Raw genomic sequence first — 17,401 nt, forward strand, 5'->3', positions numbered from 1 at the left:
AGGGGAATGCCAGAAGTTTATCAAACTCTCACAGTGAGCTAATTGATTTTGTTATAACTGAAAACAAAGAGGAGGAGAAATTGTTGAAGTTGAACATAAGGAAGGCACCTGGGGTGGATGGGATCTATCCAGTTTTATTCAAGGAGGCAGGAAAGGAAGTAAGCAAACCTTTAGCCATAATTATGAGAGCTTACTTGGATTCAGGGGCGATCCCCATAGACTGGAGATGTGCAAATGTATCCCCAATTCACAAAGAGGGATAGCACAAATAATTACAGACCTGTTAGTTTAACTTCTGTTCCGGGGAAAATAATGGAGTCACTGGTTAAAGAAGCATTGCAGGATCATCTAGACAAGACTGCAGTAATAGTTAAGACACAACATGGGTTTGTTGTTGTTGTTGTTTTGGTTTTTAGGAGAATTAGCAAATTAGGCCATATTAGGAAATTAGGCCATAGGATATGCTGTGGTCATTCCCTGACCTTTCTGCATCCTCCATATTTGGTGGTAACGGGCTCGAACCCTAGTCTAATCAAGAAGTGTGTGCTGTGCACTACTTGCTCCTGCCCACCTGGCTACGGAGGCGCCTGGGTTTTTTAAGGGGAGGTCTTGTCTGACCAATTTGATTGGATACTATGATGTGAACTGGATGCAAAAAATTATTTTAATATCATATACTTGGATTTTAGTTAAGCTTTTGATACTGTTGCCTATGGAAGTCTGCTGTACAAATTGGAGCAGTATACCATTAAGAGCAAGTTTCTACAATGGATAAAGGGATGGTTGAGTGGAAGACAGAGAGTGGTAATCAATGGACACTGCTCTTCGTGTACTGATGTTACTAGTGGAGTTCTCCAGTGTTTGGTGCTGGCTCCATTGATATTTTGTGTATTCATCAATGATATTGATGAAGGTATATCAGTCTTAATGTCCAAGTTTGCAGATGATGCAAAGGTTGCCAGGGTTCTTAATGACATTAAAGGCAAATGCTGCTGCAACTGAATCTTGATAAGTTGGGCAAATGGGCTGAGAAGTGGCAACCGAAGTTTAACATTGACAAATGCAAATATACTGCATATGGGTAGCAGTAACGCAAGAGAAACGTACCTCCTGTGTGGTACTTCACTCAGGGAAGTGTAGATTGAAAAACACCTGTTGGTAAATGTGCAGTCAGATATGAAGTTCTCTGTGCAGTGCAGACGGGCTGCCTAAGCAGGTCATGGCGTCTTGTCAATGATATATATAGGAATTTTGTTAGCAGGGACAGAGGGGTGATTATCCCCTTGTATAACGCAGTGGAACAGCCACACCTTGATTACTACATACAGGTCTGGAAGTCCTATTTTAGGAAGGATGTAGAGTTGCTAGAACAAGTTCAGAGAAGGGTAATAAGACTGGTGCAGGGAACAAATGGGTGCGCTTACGAAGAAAGGCTTGAGTACTGCAAATTGCAGGATGTGGAGAGGTACTGCATATGGGTAGCAATAACCCAAGAGAAACGTAAAATCTCTCTACCTCATTGTGTCAAATTCATCTGTTGTCTCTACCGTTCTCCCAACTCCACTAATCACTTGGAGCTCTTTGACTTCCTCTCTTTGCAACTTGACTTTCTCCAGTCCAACTTTCCGAACAGTGAGGTAATTTTTTTTGGTGATTGTAATGTTCACAACTCCAGCTGTCTTCAGTTTTCTAGTCACACCGACCCAGCAGGGCGAGATGCTGAGGTTCTTGCAATTACTAATGACCTAGCACAGATTGTTCATTTACCTACAAGAATACCGGACAATCCTAATCATACAGCCAATGCGCTTGATCTTTTTCTCACAAACAACCCTTCTAAGTACATGGTCGAAGTGAGAGGTCCTTTAGGCACTTCAGATCACAACTTTGTGATTGTCTCTTCTCCAATGGAACCTTTATCTCATGGCTATTCCCAACCTCCTATTGTTTGGCATTACAAGAATGCAAAATGGGATGACCTGCGAGACTTCTTTTCTTCTTTTCCTTGGTCGGATTACTGTTTCAAAACTTCTGATGTCAACGTTTGCTCAGATCATGTCAGTGAAATTATTCTTGCAGGAATGGAATCCTTTATCCCACACTCCACTTTAAAATCTCGTCCTTTATCTAAACCTTGGTTTTCCAATAAATGTGCTAAGGCTGTTCAAGAGAAGAATGTTGCATATCGTAATTGGCTTTCTAATTCTTCAGTTTCATTTTCTGACTACGCCAAAGTTCGCAACAATTGTAAAGCAGTTATTAATCAGTCCAAAATAGAGTTTGAACAGGCTAAGAGTAGAAAACTTGCTTCTTGCCTTAATGGTAGCCGAGCATTCTGGTCTCTTGCCAAAGCTATTGGCCGCAACTTTTGCCCATCTCTGTCCAAACCAGATGGTTCTGTTGTCACTTCAGCCAAGGATACAGCTGACCTGCTAGCATGCCATTTTTCTTCCAGCTCATGTATTAATAATCTTGGTAAAACACCTCCCACCATTCCCAACATGCTCCATTCAATGCCTCCTGTGGTCTTCCGTCAAGAGGATATCAGAAGGATTTTGATGAATCTTGATGCTAAGAAAGCTCCAGGTCCTGATGGTATTTCTCCACTTGTTCTCAAAACCTGTGCTCCTGAACTTACTCCTATTCTTTGCCGCCTGTTTTCACTTTCTTATTCCAAAGGTGTTTTCCCTTTTGCTTGGAAATTTGCTCATATCCAACCAGTTCCTAAAAAGGGTGACAAATCCCTCCCATCCAATTATCGTCACCTTGCAATTACTTCTACTCTTTCTAAAGTAATGGAGAAATCAATTAACCGCCAACTCTTAAACTACCTAGAAACCTTCTGTCTGATCAACGATCGCCAGTATGGATTCCGTCAGTGTCGGTCCACTGGTGATATTCTGGCTTATGTTACCCATTTATGGACCAATTCAATGGAAAGGTTCGGTGAAACACAGGTAGTTGCTCTTGACATCTCAAAGGCTTTTGATCGTGTTTGGCATAAAGGTCTTCTAAACAAGCTTCCATCTTATGGTTTGCCAACTGTTTTTAGTAATTGGTTATCCAGTTTTCTCTCTGATCGCTCACTGAGGGTGATGGCTCTCTATCTTCTAACTTCTCCACTAATGCTGGTGTCCCCCAAGGTTCAGTTCTTTTCCTCTTGTATATTAATGACCTTCTTCCATTGACTGGAAATCCTATGCATAGTTTTGCCGATAATAGCACATTGCATTCCACTTTCCATTTTGAGAAACCTTGTCCTGCTCAATCAGCTTCAACTTCTGGAAAATCTGCTACCAATTCCTTAAATGCCGATCTTCAGGTAATTCTCCAGTGGGGCAAAGACAACTTAGTTGATTTCAACCCTTCTGAAACTCAGTCTTGTCTTATATCTCACAAAAATTAGACTTCTGCTGCTATGCTTATCTTTAGTGACACTCAGATTTCTAGGCAAAATGATGTATCTCTTTTGGGGATTACCCTGACTTCTAATATCTCTTGGCACAAGCACGTTACAAATATTGCTTCCTCTGCATCTAAAAAACTTGATTTTCTCTTTCGCTTTCGGCGTTACTTTTCTTCCAAACAGCTGCTCACTCTGTATAAATCGCAAATCCACCCTGCCATGGAATATTGTTCCCACATCTGGGGTGATGCCCCCAAAACATCTCTCAGGCTTCTTGATTCCATTCAGAAGAGGGCAGTTAGGTTAATTAATGATCCATCTCTAACAGAGTCTCTCCACTCGCTTTCTCATAGACGTACTGTTTCTGCTGCATGCCTCTTCTACAGATACTTCCATGGGCACTGTTCTTCTGAATTGGCTTCTATAATTCCTGCTCTCTCTCTCTCTTTCAAAACAGTCCGAACACGTGTCGCCACCGGCCAACATCCATTTACTAGAACCAACTTTTCATCTTCCTCATTTATTCATTCAACTGTTGTTTTCTGGAACAACCTTCCTTCATACCTATTTCCTGAAAATTACCATCTACAGAAATTCAAGTCCAATGTCAACTAATATCTTCTTTCGTCTTCTCAACCTCCAACCCAAGCATGGTACTAAGTACTATAGGTTCTAATACCTCTCATGTTTGTGGTTCACATAAAAAAAAAAAAAACCCAAGAGAAACGTACGTCCTGTGTGGTACTTCACTCAGGGAAGTGGAGATTGAAAAACACCTGGTGGTAAATGTGCAGTCAGATCTGAAGTTCTCTGTGCAGTGCAGACGGGCTGCCTAAGCAGGTCATGGCATCTTGTCAATGATATATATAGGAATTTTGTTAGTAGGAACAAAGGGGTGATTATCCCCTTGTATAAGGCATTGGAACAGCTACACCTTGATTACTGCATACAGGTCTGGAAGTTCCATTTTAGGAAGGATGTAGAATTGCTAGAACAAGTTCAGAGAAGGGTAATAAGACTGGCGAGGGGAACAAAGGGGTGCTCTTACGAAGAAAGGCTTGAGTTGTGCAAATTGCAGCATGTGGAGACTAGGTATCTGCCAGGCATTCTGATTGAGGTGTATAAGGCATTGAATGGATTGAGCAGCCTCGATGCTGATGGGATTCTTCCTGTTGCTCAGATTGCAAACCTGAAGGGGCATTAATTGAAATTGAGTAAAGACAGTTGTTGAATAGATTTGCAGAAATTTTTCTTCAGCAGGTAATTGATTACCGAACAGACTTCCATCTCTTGTCGTGGAAGTTGAGAGCTTAAATAAATTTAAGGCTGAGCTGGATAGGCATTTAGAGTGAATGAATGGATGAAATGGGAGTGTTTTTTTTTTTTTTTTTTTTTTCTGCTGATGATACACTTGCTTTCTTGCATCATATGCCTCAACTAATGCTGATGCCAATCCCTCATATCATGTCTGGATAGAATTGTGCAGACATTGTGACCCAACTTTCAAAATTTTTTCGGCATGGTCCTATATTTATCCATCAAATAGTCAGATTGTGTTTGTTTAATATCCTTAGTACCCACATGAATAATAATGCTCTCTTTAACCTCTTAAAATCAGATATTCTGTTGGTAACATCATCATTTGTTGCTCCCAGCAAACACACTCTGCTGCTGGTCTACCTATCTTTAATAAAAAAAAAAAAAAAAAATGTTACCTGTTTCCCTGACAATAGCATCTCTCAATAAAACAAAATCTCCTTCAACCACATCAGTATGCACTTGACTGTCCTTTTCTTGGACCTAATTGGGGTTTCATTACTTGGCAGGTCATGAGACACAATTTTAACTGGGAGCTCCCTGATGATCTCACAGTTACATTTGTTTCCAAGGCAAGCACCTGTTTTTAAAATGACTCATTATTCACCAAGTTCTAATATGAGATCGGAACTCTCCTTACATTGGATGCAAAGAAAAGAATCGTCAGTTAAGCTTGGTTTGTCTCCTCGACCTACCCTAGAATACATGTCATAAGTTATACAATTAACGAATCCACAACTCCCCCTGAAATGCTTGCAGGCATTTCTGCCCAAGTAATAATGTCCTTGAACTTTTATTGTAATTGAATCTTATAACAACTTTTGTTTTAGTAAAATTTGAACTTAAGAAAATTACAAAATTTACATTAATAAAATATACCAAATTACTGAAATAAAATTTAAAAATTATAGAAATTAAATTTAAACAAATTTTAAACAAAAAAAAAGTCTACATGACCCCTGACGTTAATTGCCTTCAGTTAAATTTCCTTCAGGAGGGAGATTGAAACATGTCTGCTCTCTTCAGCTGCCTATATCAGAATCTCAGTATGTTTACTACTGGCAAAACTATAACTGGCTGTTTCTCATATGCATTGCTTTTCTGAATGTAGTGCAAGATACAAGTCACATTCATCATACTTAACATATCTACCTTGCTGATTATGACAGTCTTCATCATTTATAAATTTAGTCCTGCAACTTAAATTTCACACATTATGTATCTGCCAGTGCAGACAGAAAATATATAAAAAATAGTCAAGCATTGCTAATTCTTTTAACCGCTTTTAAATGTTGCTCAGTGTTAAAATGCATGGGAACAATAATGATCAGCACATATATTCTCTCCCATACAAATAAATACAATCCATGCTGTCTGCAATATATATATATATACATAATAATAATAATGGATTTTAAATTCATAACAAAAATTGGTTAAATTAATTTTAATTTACTGTTTTGCTAATTTAACTTATTTAATTTAATTAATTAATTAATTTATTTATTTAATTTACGTAAATTATTTGAATACATCTCCAACCTGTAACACATGGGGTATCTAGCCCAACATAATTAATTCATTTATTTTATTTTAAAACTTTCCTGATTTCTTACACCAGGGGTCGCCAGCCTATACCACATACCGTAGCCCACATTTAGTCTAAACATTTTATTTCTCCACAACAGTACAGATTGCTACGACCACATGTAAGTTATTGCTTTTTCTTGCTTTTTATTCTGGTTATTCTTTTAATCTTTACTTCCGGCCTCTGTCGGGTCAGCTCTGAAATATACACACAACACCATCAAAATTAATATTAAATTTAAATAAATTATTTTAACTGACTTAAACAGTCCTTATCTACTTTTCACATGTACCACGTGGGGCGTGTATTTCATGTCAGAAACAGAGGCTATACCCACTTATTGCTGTTTCCTCCTTTGATTTTGGCGGCTGGCCCTCGAAAAAGGCACTGATATCACAGGACGAACAGCACTAAGTTATTCTTATTAGTTCTTATTATTCCTCATTACTTCTCCTTTATCTTATCTCCCGTCTTTGTTAACCGTGATAGCTTGATTTTGATTTGATTTGAGTTTTATTGGCGCATAAGCAGCTGAGGCTATAATGCGCCAAATACCGGTCATATGTAAAAAAAAAAATTAAAACATTCAGTGACCTAAGTAGTTAGGCCACCATGTCCAGATGTATAATAACAAAGATATAAAAAAATAAATCAATAAAGACGTAACAATAACATAAATTTTAAATACAATTAAAAACTTTTATCGATTTAAAATAGCTAAAAAACCGTGATAGCGATCACAGTTCCATTCGCCCTTTGTTCTCCCTAACTAGCATTACTAGTAACGTAACGTTAGCACATTGCACTTACTTCACGACTACTAACTTATATATACATATATTAATGTGGAACTTTAAAAGCATATTTTAGCTTTTATATGTTTATGTTTGAAGAAACTCTTTGACATTCTTAATATTGTTCATGTTTATTACAAAGGTAACTTCTGTGGTACTAAGCAAAGGTTGGAGGTGCTTGGACTGTACAGTTTGTGAAGGTTGTGGTCAGCCACATGATGAAGGAAGATTGCTTTTGTGTGATGATTGCGATATTAGTTACCACATATATTGTTTAGATCCTCCACTAGAAGATGTGCCCCAAGGAAACTGGAAGTGCAAGTGGTATATATTCTTTCAAATTTCCTATTGTAATTTCATTTGTGTACAGGAATCCTATTCAAAGATTTTGTATGAACTATATTTTTAGATATGTAGCTGTAATTTAAACTAAGATTTTCAATTAATATCGACTTTCCTATGTTTTTTGATCAGTTTCCCTTTTATATCACCATTATGAAACTGAATTAAAGGATTGATGATGATGATGCAGTGTAACCCTTTCATAGTGAGTTTTTTTTTTTGAATATGTGTTGGCTCCAGGTAGAGTTACCACTGGATGTGGTGCATTTCTTTATGAATTTTTAAAAAAATGTGAAAACCTTGTACTTCAAGGATTTTAAATCTTAATTTCTTCTTTTTCTAACTTGGTTACCCAACATTAGAGAAAACTTATTGTTAAAAATCAAATCAGAAATTAATCCCCTCTCTTCCCAAATTTTGCGCGCGCGCGCGCACACACACACACACACACACACACACACACACACACACCCCCCCAATTTTTTAGAAGTCACAATTATGAAACTGTGTAGTAAAGTAGATGTGGTTAGTGAATAAGGATAATTTAGAATTTTAGTTTTAAACTTTTCAATCAAAAACGATTTAATTTAATTCGCAGACTGGTGCAAGATTTTATATTTACTGTGGAAACTTTCCATAATTGCTGCTAGAGGCTCTCTTCCTGATCACTACTGAGCAGACTCTGTGTGCCAGTATTTGTTGAGTTAGTGTTGAGTGAAGAGAATTCTTTTTTGCCGTGTGTCACTGTCTCACTGGCAAGTATCATGCGAGACATACAGATTGAACAGCAATGTGTGATTTGTTATTGTGTCGGACGGGGCTTAAATGCATTGGAAACAGTTAAAGAGATGAATGAAGCGTACGACAACAAGTATCTTGATAGGACGGCCATATTTAAATGGCAGAAGTGATTCAGTGAAGAGCATGAGTCTGTTGCAGATGACCCAAGATCTGCCCAGCCTTCGTCCTCAACTCTTTAGCAAATCACAAAAGCCCAGGAAATCTTGTATGAAGGCAGGTGAATTTTACTTCGCAAATTAGCTGTTAGAATGTCCATTTTATATGGTAGTGCTCCTTAAAATGTTGAAAATCTGTGCCCACTGGATTCCAAACAATTTGACTCCAGAACAAAATAAGCAAAGAGTAGATTTGTGTAAAGAATTGCTTGATTACTTTGAAACACAGGGTCAAAACTTCTTAAATCGAATACTGACTTGTGATGAAACTTGGATTTTTCACTATGATCCAGAGACAAAACAGTTGAGTGAGTGAACCCCTTCTGATTCACCAAGACCTAAGAAATTTGTTCGGTTGGCAAACAAATGGTTCTTGTGTTTTTTGACATAAAAGCCATTCTTGTTACACATTTTGTGCCTCGTGGAACAAGTATGAATAAGGAAGCATACTCTGAGGTTTTCAGAGTCAAACAATGAGAAACATCAAAGAACTTTCCAGTATGAAGTGGTTTCTCCATCAAGGCAATGCCAGATCCCATATGGTAATAGTGTGCAGCCAGTGATCACTGTCATAGTTGCCAAGGTTCTACCACATCTTCCTTATTAACTGGTCTTAGCCCCGTGTGATTTCTTCCTGTTTCCACATCTGAAGAAAGTTCTGAAAGGCAAGTGTTTTGCGTCTGACAATGATGCTTGCAGAGCTACAATGGAAGCACTTCCGCAATCTTTTGAAAAATGGCTTTAATGAAGTATTTAATGCATGGGTACAACGGTGGCAAAAATGTGTAAAGTTCAAGGGAGTGTAGTATCATGAAAGAGAAATCCACAGAAGGTTCAGACGATGACAATTAAGATCTTGCACCAGTCTGTGAATTAAATGATCATCCATCACATAAAGTTGAGTTCATGTGATGTATTGTCAACCTTTGTTAACTTCTCTTTGTACGTAATTTTATAGAGCCTAAGAATGAAGACAGATAGATTTCAGTGTAGAAGTTCAGAGTGTAGCAGTTTTATTTAGTTATTGGTATTGTTTGGGGTTTGATTGTATCTATTGTCCTTTTTATACCAATACACTAATTAAATATATCACATAGTAAAGTGTTTTTCTTAAACTTTCTTACTTAGTAGTACTCATGCAGTCACTCGATGAAGTTTTTTCTTCACTTGGTTTTGTTTTTGTGGTACTAAGTAAATTTTCAAGAAATATGTTATTAGTGAGAGTGATATGTCCATGTTATTCCAGTTAAATTCAAGAAAAGACTCATTAAAGTTGACAGTTAAGCACCTTTTTTTGTGTGTGTTTGTGAACATGGTGCAGGTTTTTGTTCAATAGAAAAAATGATCTTTTTTTATTTTAACATGATGGATGCACATGGACCTTAAAAAGACTCGGAGAAGAATGTGAAGATTTACTGAAATATGACTTGGGCTAGCTAGTAAGCAGAAATGAAGTACAGGTGTGGAACCTTTTATCCTGCTGCCCAGTAACTTGAGTGTTGCTGGATAGGGTTTTTTTTGCTGGAGTTTAGGTAGTCAGGCCTAAAATGAACAAAAAAGAGAAGAAATAATGCAAGAAAATAAAATATGAATATTTATTGAGCTGAGTTGATTCATAAAATTATATGGCATCATCAGAAGAAATATCTTGACAGTTTTGGGAAGATGTAGTTGATGGGATAGACTTACCAGAAGTTGAATGCTGGGATTCAGGCATAGATGCTGTACATGTCTGTAGAGTTTACCTTGGAAGCCAGTTTCTGAAATATAACCTTTAAACTAAGTTGTGGTAGATATTTGGGTCTTTCTTTTATAAGCAATTCTTGAATTTTATAAAGATACATTATGATGCTCTGTAGCAAAACTCCTCCATTCCATTCCATTCCATGAATCAGTTCTGTAAGGTAAGGCTTATCATTTTTTCAATACAGATTTTTTTTCTTCTTCAATAGTATCATCATCCTCGTTATTTTCATTCATTACCATATCACAGATTTCACTGTCTGTAACTGGAGTATCATCATCAAAATACCCCTCTGGCTTGCACACTGTACAAGGGGCAATTGTATCTTATAATCAACTGAAAAATAAATAAATAAATAAATAAAAATGTGGAGGCACTCTTCCACTGCATCATAATCCAATAGCTGAGCCTCAGGACAGGACATGACAAACCTTTAGCAAAATTCAAGTCAATGCAAATTTTCTTTTCACTTGACACCCTAAATCCAATGAGATCATGTTGTTCATGATCAACAAAATAAAAAACACTTCCATTTCACTGAAATACCTGTCCAGCTGAGCCTTAAATTTATTTAGGCTATCAACTTCCACAACAAGGGATGGAAGTCTGTTCCACCAACCAACTACCTGCTGGCTAAAGGCAAATTTCCGCACATCTATCCTACATCTGTCTTTCCTCAATCTGAATTTATGCCCTCTCAGGTGATTATTCTGAGCAAGGGGAAGAATCCCATCGGCATTGAGCATACTCAAACCATTCAAGGCTTTATACACCTCTATCAGATCACCTCACCGGTGCCTAGTCTCCAGACACTGTAATTTGCAAAACTTAAGCCTTTCTTCGTAAGAGCAACCCTTTGTTCCATTCACTAATCTTGTTGCCCTTCTGTGTACTCGTTCCAGCAGCTCTACATCCTTCTTGAAATGAGGTCTCCAGACCTGTATACAGTATTCAAGTTGTGGCTTGACCATTGCCTTATACAAGGGAATAATCACCTGCTTATCCCTGCTAGAAAAATTCCTGTATATCATTGACAAGACACTATGAGCTACTTTTTGCAGTCCATCTGCACTGCTCAGAGAACTTCATATCTGCCTGCACCACCAGGTCCTTTTCATTCTCTACCACTGTCAGTGTAGTATCACAGAGTTGATACGTTGCTGTTTCCCATATGTAGTACTTTACATTTGTCAACGTTAAACTTCATTTGCCACCTCTCAGCCCATCTGCTGAACCTTTCCATATCCTGTTGCATCATCAAAGACTGATTCTTTCCATAAATTATGCCAACCATGTTTTAAAGTGTCTTCATCAATCCTGTCCCAGGGTTTTGCAGCAATCCAGGTTGCATCCTTGATATTAAAATCTTTTTGAAATGTCTATTCCAACACGCATGTTGCATTCTATGCATGAATTCATTCTTATAGATTGCCTTGAATGACCTCAGTATTCCTTGATCCATTGGCTGGATCAAGGACATACAGTTAGGTGACAGATATACAGCAAACACATCTTTGATAAGAAATTGTGCATCAGGATGTGCTGCATAATTATCAAGAATTAACATTATCTTGCTGTCACTGGGGAAGCTCTGCAGATGTACAATGTACTTTAGCCTCTGGTACAAAATGGTTTTCAAACCAATCAAGGAAGTTTTGGTTTGGTAATCCATGCTCGTTTGTTTGCCTTGTAAATAACTGGAAAGACTTACTCCTTTGAAAGCTCTTGAATTTTTGCTTTTACCGATAACAAGCAGTTTCGTTTTATGTGAACCTGCAGCATTTGCACAACCTAAAACTGTTATCCTTTCGAGTATTTATCCACTGGGTGCTGATTCCTCGGGTGCAACAACAGTTTTTCTAGGAATATACCTCCAATATTCTTCCAAGTTATCATCAATTAATTTTGCAAACTCGCCCAAATATGCCTCTACACCATCATAATCAGCTGATGGTTTTTCATCATACACTGCCAAGATACGAAGAACGTTACCTTTCTTAAATTTTGCATGCCAGCCTGATGTATACTCACAGGGTATAGTTATGCCTAACTGCTCATGGAAAAGTTTTGCCTGGGCTAAGATAATAGAATGATTGAGAGGGTATTTTTCACTTTGGCGCTGTCGGATCTATTCCATTAATACTTTGTCTATTTCTACATTCTTTGTCCGGTGTAATGTCTTCCTGAGTTCCATTAACTCGGGTAAATCACTATCACCATAAAATTTTAACAGATTTTTTTTCTGTTTCATCAAATCATAAACGGTAAATGAACCAATACCATACTCATCACACAAAAACTTGACTGATGCACCTTTGTCCTGACATTTTACTAACTCCACCTTATCCTTAACCCAGGCAAAGTACCCCTTTTCAAAAAAATAAGTACCTTCAGTACCTACAATTTGAGGCATACAATTCTTTTGTTCATCCATTGTACCGAGTTTGAACATTAAACAGTTTAACTGCAACTAGTTGATTGTAAAAATGATTAGATTAATAATATTTGCATATGTCTGTATATTTTATACATACCTATTCATATATTCTTATGCAAATGTCAATAAATAATAATAGATAAAATTACAAGGAAATTGTAATTCATCATCATCATCATCAGCCATTTTCAATCCACTGCAGGATGAAGGCCTCTACAGCAACTTTCCAGTTCCTTCTGTTTTGAGCACTGGCCATCCATTTACTACCCGAAAACTCATGAATTTCATCTATCCATCTCCGCCTTTGTCTTCCACGTTTTCTTCTACTCCTCTTGGGTACCATCCTGTTATTTTCTTAGTCCATCTGTCATCATGTCTTCGAGCTATGTGTCCTGCCCAAGACCATTTTAGTTTTTTAGTTTTGATAAGAATGTCCTTTACTTGAGTTTGCTGCCTAATCTATGTGTTTCTCTTCTTATCTAACATTGTACATGACATTGTACAACGATATTCAGGTGGTATAGAGAATTCCAAAGGGGAAATTTCACTCTGGAGGATTCTGAGAGGCCAGGAAGGCCACGAACGTCAGTTACGGAGGAAAACGTTACTGCTGTGAGGAAAATGCTTGACGAAAACAGGCGAGTGACCTACCAACAGATAGAGGATACTTTGGGCCTAAATGCACCAGCAATTCATTTGATTCTGCAAGATCATTTGCACGTGAAGAAACTTTGTTCTCTCTGGTTGCCGCATCAACTGACTGAAGAGCAGATGACACGACGTGTGACTTGGTGCCGGGAGATGTTAAAAAAGTTTCATAAGGGACAAACTCGGTATGTGAACAACATCGTGACAGGTGACGAGACTTGGCTGTACTATTACGATCTGCCGACCAAGGCTCAAAACAAAGTTTGGGTCTTTGATGATGACGACACACCGTAATTGTCAGAAAATCCCGATCTCTAAAGAAGAAAATGATAGCTGTATTTTTCAAATCGAGTGGAATTGTGGAACGTGTCATTTGGACACGCAGAAGACAGTCACAGCTAAGTGGTATACTGAACAATGCCTGCCTAAAATCATTGGATCTATGAAGAACCTGCGGCCAAAGTCAAGAATGGACACCTGGTACCTCCATCACGATAATGCTGCAGCTCGCCGCGCCAAAGCCTGCACCGAATATTTGACCATGACAGGACTGAAACCTCTCGAGCACCCTCCCTACAGGTGAGACCTTGCTCCCTGCAACTTGGCACTGTTCCCGCATGTGAAAATGAAGCTAAAAGGGAGGCGGTTTTCAAGTGATGAGGACCTTCTATGGGCTTGGGACAACGAGTGTGCTTTACTCCCTAGTGAAACTTGGCAGAACTGGTTTAAAGATTGGTTTCGGAGGATAGAGAGGTGTATTGAATGTAGAGGAAATTACTTTGAAAAAATTAAATAAACAAAGCTGTATTGCAAAACGTTCCTAGTACCCTTTGTATAATTCTCTATAGTAGTCTTCTGCTATTTGAATTATGCCTTCTCTGCTGTTTATAAGTACACTACACCTGCCGACCGGGCTAGCCGGGTGGGTAAATTGCCTGCCTGGCAACAAAAGGTCGCGGGTTTGATTCCCGCCTCGGGCTTGGATTAAATGTACTGCAAAAAACCTTGGAAGGTGCATTATGGCCACAGAAGCCTATGCGCCAACAACTACCAAAAAAAAAAAAAAAATATAAGTACACCATCGCTATTCTTCAGTTTCAGTATCATTTGTCTTTCTGTATTACTGCTCATGGCTGCTGATTTAAATCCTTTGTTTTCCCTTAATGCTTGTTCTACTTTTCTTGTGTTAAATCTTCTTATGTCCTCTCTGAGTCTCTTTCTAATGGCTTTTCATAACTCAGTATACTCAATTTTCTCCCTGTCAGTGTTTTTCTTGCTCTTCATTTGTCGTCTTCGGTTCATCATGACAAGTGTTTCTTGACTAATTTTTTTCTTCTTTGGATTTCTTTTTCCCTATAGGTTTCTTGGGCTTTATCACTTTCAGAAAGTTGTAATATTCCTCGTCGATATCTTGGTCCTGATAAGTCTGCAGAAGCTCAAACTTGTTCTTAAGTTCCAGTACATACTGCTTTTTCTCCTCTTCTGTTATCTCAAAGACCTTTGTATTATTTACTCGAGTCAGTTTTTTCCTTTCCTTTGCTACATCTATATCAAGTGTACATCTTACCATTCTGTGATCACTTACAACATTTACCTTATTCAAGATGGTAACATCATTTACAATATATCTTCTGTTAGTGAGGATGAAGTCAATTTCATTGGTTGTTAATCCATTTGGACTCTTCCGTGTCCACTTTCTGTTCACCCTTTTCTTGAAAAAAGTGTTCATTACCGACAGTCCTTGAGATACTGCAAATTCCACATGTCTTTCACCAATTCCAAAATTTCCTATAGTTCCTCTTTCTGCGCTGTTTTGCCTTTTTCCAACCTTAGCATTGAAGTCCCCCTAATAATAGTGTAGTGGGTTTTCTGCTCATCTAGAAGACTCTCAATTTCGGTGTACATTTCTTCAACCTCTTCATCATTATGGCTCGATGTTGGTGCATAAATCATTATAACCTTTAGCTTGTACTTCTTAGAAATCTTGAGTATTAGTCTTGACACCCTTGGTGATGTACTTTTGAATTCCAAAATGTTGTTTTTAAAATCTTTATGGACCAGAAAGCCAACTCCACCTTCACTCCTTTCACTGTTTCCATTGGTGTACAGCAGATTTCCACTTGATAAACTTATAAGTGATTCATTTCTTCTTCTTGTTTCAGCCAAACCGATGATATTCCAATTCACATTTTCTAATTCCTTTTCCAGCTCTAATATCCTGTCTTCACCGATGAGCGATCTTACGTTATAACAGGCCAAGTTCAGTTTCCGTGCATGGCAGCCTGGTCTTACCCAGAGATTCTTAGCATACTCTGCTTCCACTCTGATCCTCTCGCTGCCATATGAGGGAGAGTGAAAGCTGCTGGGGACTGAGGGCCATTTGCTCTGTCGTGCTGTCATATGCTGGAAGGTTTGGTCTTTTCCTCTTCACGCTGACCAGGCGTCTTGAAGAGAACCACTCTACACGTTCGTTGCCACCTAAGTGACGTAACAGGGCTTACCAACGAGAAGGTGTGCATGAGTGGATTTTAGGGAGGCAGGCCAACCGGACTTCTCCTAAATCTTCTGTAATTGAGAGATATTGGATCCATCAGTGTTTTAGGCTGTGTCTGATAACACACAGGATACCTGTTCCTCTCTAAGCCCCTAAATTGTAATTAATTTAATGTAAAACTTTTAAATGGTTTGAATGAAATGAAAATTTCAAAAATGTGCAGATCTTTAATTGTTGAGGACCGCAATTAAATTATTTTCTAAAAGTTTACCACTGAATTTTGTGTTTAATTCTGTCATAGCAGAAAAACTTGCCTTGCTTAAATAGGTTGATGTAAATGGGAAGAGATCTGCTGAAGACTGCCTTACTCAATATATTATATATAGATATATATATATATATATATATACTCTTTATTTTTGATAGTTTGATTTGATTTGATTTAGGGTTAATTGGCGCATTAGCAACAAAAGCTATAATGCACCAATTTTCGATAGTAACTCTGTGTAAGTTAATAGTGTATTTAAGATACCTTGTATCTTAAATACACTATTAGTCAAAAGTTCAAATCATTACTACTTCATTTCTTTTAAAATTACTGCTTGCTTAATAGCATTAATTTAAAATTTAAGTTTCTGATATGCAATTTTAAAAACTAAAAACTTACCAAAGTGTAATAAATCCCCCCCCCCCATAAACCATATTTTAATGTTTTAAAAGTACAAAAATAATAAAGCACAATAATAATAACAAAAATTTGATTGTTTTGACATGCCACACAGACTTCTACATGTGCCTCCTAAGGGCTATACTATTTCAATTTTTCTAGTTCTTCTTTGAATTTATTAAAACAACCAACTTCCATAATGGATGAAAGTTTGTTCCAGCTGTCAACCACCTTCTGGCCGCGAGTGAACACCCCCACATCTATTTTGCAACCATCCTTCCTCAATTTGAATATATGCCCTCTCATGTGTCCTCTTAGCAAAAGGAAGAATGCCTTCAACATTGAACTTGCTCAATCCATTCATAGCCTCAAACACCTCAAGCAGATCACTTTGCAGATGCCTAGTCTCCAGGCACTGCGATTAGTGGAATTAAAGCTTTTATTTCATTGCCCTCCCACCAGATTTATATTCTTTGTAAAATGTGGCCTCCAGACTTCTGTGCAGTACTCAAGATGCGGGCCTAACCATTGCCTTATGCAATTGGATAATCACCTCCATATCCCTGTTAGCAAAGTTCCTATGTATAAATAAATACAATCTTTATTTTGGAGAAAACCCTTACGTATCCCTTCACGGTATGTGAGTGCCAGTGGTTAATAATTTCAGTGAGGCACTTAAAGTAACACAGTGGACAGTGCGTAACAAAAAAATTAATTAATTAAATAAATGACAAAAAAAAATAAGCAACTGCAGATTTGTAAATGAACATAACTTTAATTATGGTGCAGAGGTCTCCTTGATGGACAAGAGAACGCTCTGTCTGTACTTCTTATAGTTAACCAATTTGTGCATGTTGCTGTCAGTTTTACTGAGCATGTCAAACATTTGGTTGGGCTGGGGGAAGAGAATATCTTTATTGCAACTAGATGATTACAATGTAGATAAATGTAATTAAAGTTGGAGCTGTCCTGTTATGGCCAAAGGCGAAGGGCTCACATCAGAATTAA

At 37.8% G+C, this 17,401-nt stretch overlaps 1 protein-coding gene across 5 annotated transcripts in view; it reads left to right on the plus strand.

Annotated features, from left to right (window-relative positions):
• LOC150080216 (histone-lysine N-methyltransferase 2C-like) overlaps nt 1-17,401 on the plus strand; it is a 1,301,638-nt gene that overhangs the window by 365,221 nt on the left and 919,016 nt on the right. For all 5 annotated transcript variants that reach the window (XM_090381514.1, XM_090381519.1, XM_090381517.1 and 2 more), the window contains exon 21: nt 7,248-7,429. In XM_090381514.1, coding sequence (XP_090237640.1) covers nt 7,248-7,429 — 182 coding nt within the window. The remainder of the gene's footprint in view (nt 1-7,247; nt 7,430-17,401) is intronic.

The sequence above is a fragment of the Mastigoproctus giganteus genome, chromosome 9 (assembly GCF_048544385.1).
Source record: "Mastigoproctus giganteus isolate SK-2022 chromosome 9, ASM4854438v1, whole genome shotgun sequence".
Classification (NCBI taxonomy): domain Eukaryota; kingdom Metazoa; phylum Arthropoda; class Arachnida; order Uropygi; family Thelyphonidae; genus Mastigoproctus; species Mastigoproctus giganteus.